General features: G+C 45.7%; 1 protein-coding gene across 1 annotated transcript in view; it reads left to right on the top strand.

The window, feature by feature from the left end:
• The window catches only part of EAH_00060770 (ribosome biogenesis protein BOP1, putative), a gene marked incomplete at both ends in the record, with an annotated part of 3,597 nt that extends 1,409 nt beyond the window's left edge, over positions 1 to 2,188 (top strand). The window contains 3 exons of the mRNA XM_013397053.1: positions 184 to 897; positions 1,970 to 2,046; positions 2,180 to 2,188. Coding sequence (XP_013252507.1) covers positions 184 to 897; positions 1,970 to 2,046; positions 2,180 to 2,188 — 800 coding nt within the window. The remainder of the gene's footprint in view (positions 1 to 183; positions 898 to 1,969; positions 2,047 to 2,179) is intronic.
• Positions 2,189 to 3,596: the final 1,408 nt, after the last annotated feature.

The raw sequence follows: 3,596 nt of genomic DNA, 5'->3' as shown, positions 1-3,596 counted from the left end.
ACAGCAGCAGCAGCAGCAACAGCAGCAGCAGCAGCAGCAACAGCAGCAGCAGCAGCAGCAGCAGAATGAATTTGTTGGGTCCTGCTGGTGCTAGCGTTCGAGTTGTTGCTGCAGATTCCTCCGGTTTGTTTGTTGCTGCTGGAAGCAGCGACGGGTGCTTGCGCATATTTGAAGTTTCTTCAGGCCGCATAGTTGCTGCTTTGCTGCTGCAGCAGCAAATTACTGCTGCTGCATTTCATCCTAGGCTGCCAATCCTTGCTGCTGCTGCAGCAGAACAGCTGCTGCTCCTCGTACTTGATACCCCTATCTGTGATGAACTATCGCTGCAGCAACATGCTGCTGCTGCTGCTGCTGAAACTGCAGCAGCAGCTCCTGCTAAAAAGAAGAGATCTGCTGCTGCACCAGCAGCAGCAGCAACAGAAGCAGCAGCAGCAGCAGCCGACAAAATGGAGGGAGGTGCTGCAGAGGGGGAAGCAGCAGCAACAGCAGCAGCAGCAACAGCAACAAACGCTAGAGCATTACTTGAAGAGGCACTCGATTTGCTGCTGCTGCGCACTACAGCAAATGAAGACCTGCCGGACTTGCTGCACACTGCTGAAGCAGAGACAACCAGCAGCAGCAGCAGCAGCAGCAGCAGCAGCAGCAACGACCCGTACGTTGTAGAGGCGACAGTAGGCAGCAAATTGGTGGGTTGCTGGCAGCAGGTCTCAACAAGGCATGCAAAAGCAGCAGCAAAATCAGCAGCAAAAGAGCTGCAGCAGCAGCAGCAGCAACAGCAGCAGCAGCAGCAGCAGCCAGAGGAGCCTCATGAACTTACTTTGCTGCTGAGAGGAGTTAAACGCGCGGTGTTTATAATGCACAGCGCCCCTATACTGCAACTCAAGTGGCAGCAGAAAGGTATATAGTTTATGCCGTCTCCTTTATCTGTCTCCTTTGTCTGTCTCCTTTGTCTGTCTTTTATCTGTCTTTTATCTGTCTCCTTTGTCTGTCTCCTTCGTCTGTCTCCTTTGTCTGTCTCCTTAATTTGTCTGTCTCCTTTATCTGTCTCCTTTTATCTTCTATCTGTCTTTTAACTGTCTCCTCTTAACTGTCTCCTTTTAACTGTCTCTTTTAATCTGTCTCGTTTTAATCTGTCTCCTTTTAATCTGTCTCCTCGTTTGTTTGTTTGTCTCCTTTTGTCTTTTTGTTTGTTTTTGTCTCTTCGTTTGTTTGCTTTGTCTTCTTTAATAAACTTCTTCTTTGTTTGTTTTTATTTTTATTTGTTTGTTTATTTTATTTGCTTATTTTGCTGTCTCCTTTTATTTATTTTGCTGTCTCCTTTTGTTTATTTTGCTGTCTCTTTATCTTTCTTTTTCCTCTCAAAACCCTAAACCCTAAACCCTAAACCCTAATCCATGCCAAGCTCGTAAACCCTAAACCCTAAACCATTCAAACCCTGTAAACCCTAAACCCTAATCCATGCAGAACCCGTAAACGGGTAAAATAAACCGTAAACCCTAATAAACCCTTTAAACCCCGTAAACCCTAAACCCTAAACCGTAAACCGTAAACCCTAAACCCTAAACCCTATTTGGTTTGTGTTGTTTGTTAGGTAATTATTTGGCGTCTGTTTGCCCCGGGAGCTCTTCGCCTTCTCTGCAATTATTAATTCATAACATAAAAAAACAAAAAACAATCAAACCGCTAAAACGAGGGGGCCCAGGACCTCTTAAAGACGCAGCCTTCCACCCTAAACAACCCTGGCTTGTTGTTGCATACACCCGAGGCTTGCGGTACGGTCTAGGGTTTAGGGTTTAGGGTTTAGGGTTTATGGAGCGGGGTTGGGGGGCAGGGGTGGGAAGAGTTAGGGTTTAGGGGTGAAGGGCAAGGGGGATAGGATTTAGGGGGTGAGGCGTCAGTTTAGGGTTTAGGGTTTAGGGTTTAGGGTTTGGGGTTTAGGGTTTAGGGTTTAGTGTTTGAGGTTGCGCAGGATTTACGATTTGTCTGCGAAACAACAGTCTGTGGGGGTACCAGGAAAGAGACAAGCCCTTCTTAAGAAACTCATCGGTGAGGGTTTAGGGTTTAGGGTTTAGGGTTTAGGGTTTACCTCTACGGGTTTGAGGATTATGGTTTACGGTTAGAGGGTGTAGAGTTGATGGTTTATGTTTTAGGGTTTAGGGGTATGTGTTTTATGCTCTAGGGGTTTTAGTTTAGGGTTTACTGTTTATCTCTCCGGGTTTAGGGTTTGGGGTTTAGGCTTTAGGATTGAGGGATTAGGGTTTAGGGTTGAGGGTTTAGGGTTGAGGGCTGGATTAGGGTTTAGGGTTTAGGGTTGAGGGCTGGATTAGGGTTTAGGGTCTAGGGTCTCTCTCTCTACGGGTTTATTGCTTACCATTTAGGGTTTTAGGGTTCATTGTTTAGGGTTAAGGGTTTGATGGTTTAGAGTTCAGGGCTTAGGGTTTTAGGATTATAGGGTTTAGGGTTATAGGGTGTAGGGTTAAGGGTTTGATGGTTAAGAATTTTAGGGTTTAGGGTTTACGGTTTGATGGTAAAGGGTTTTAGAGTTTGGGGTTAAGGGTTTGATGGTTAATGGTTTTAGGGTTTAGGGTTTAGGGTTTAGGGTTTAGGGCTTAGGGTTTAGGGTTTGTGTGTAGGTGTGGACAACGTGAGTTCGGTGTGTATACACCCGAGCGGGTCTCAGTTGTTGGTGGGCAGCGAGAACAGCAAATTATATTTTTTTGAGTTAGAATTATCAAAGAGGGTTTATAAAGTCTTTAGACTTCATAAACATTCTATTACTGCAGCACACTTCCACCCCTCTTTGCCTCTAATGGCCTCCGCCTCTCTTGACGGGTACCTAAACCCTAAACCCTAAACTCTAAGCCCTAAACCCTACTAGCTGGGCGCACCGGGAACCCGGTGCTCTCAGCTGTCACTGGATAGCGTCTGCAGCAGTTAAGAATACTCGAGCAAGCGGGGAATAGGGTTTAGGGTTTAGGGTTTAGGGTTTAGGGTTTAGGGGTGTTGTTGCTTGGGGGTTTTGTTGTGGGTGCAGCACTGTTCAGGTGTATCATTGTCGGGTGTATGACGACCTTATTACAAACCCTTTGCTCGTTCCAGTCAAAACCCTCAAGGTAAACTACTCCGTCTACTCTAGGGTTTAGGGTTTAGGGTTTAGGGTTTAGGGTTTAGGGTGTGGGAAGGAGTAGTTGGACCCCAAGGCAGCTTACCTCGCTTTCTGTCTCGCATAGCTCGTTAGTTAGTTAGCTAGCTAGCTAAATAACTAACTAAGCTCTAAAGCTAGCTAGCTAGCTAGCTAAATAACTAACTAGCTAACTGCGCTCTTAAGCTAGCTAGCTAGCTAGCTAACTAACTAACTAACTAGCTAACTGCGCTCTTAAGCTAGCTATCTAGCTAGCTATGCTGTAAAGTTAGCTAGCTCTGGCTAGGTATTTTTCGTCTGGTATAGTATGAGTAACGAGTATAAACATAGAAGTAGAGAGATATAAATAAACGCTTGATGCTTGATGCTTGCTGCTGCGATTATTGTTTTTGTTTAGGTTTGTAAAGACAATAAGACAGGAGGAGGGGTTTTGTCGTTCTGCTGGCACTCGTCG

The sequence above is a fragment of the Eimeria acervulina genome, genomic scaffold, assembly GCF_000499425.1.
Source record: "Eimeria acervulina Houghton genomic scaffold, Eah_scaff1536, whole genome shotgun sequence".
NCBI lineage: Eukaryota > Apicomplexa > Conoidasida > Eucoccidiorida > Eimeriidae > Eimeria > Eimeria acervulina.
Note: the sequence above shows the minus strand (reverse complement) of the source record. Positions and strands in the feature narration are given on the sequence as shown.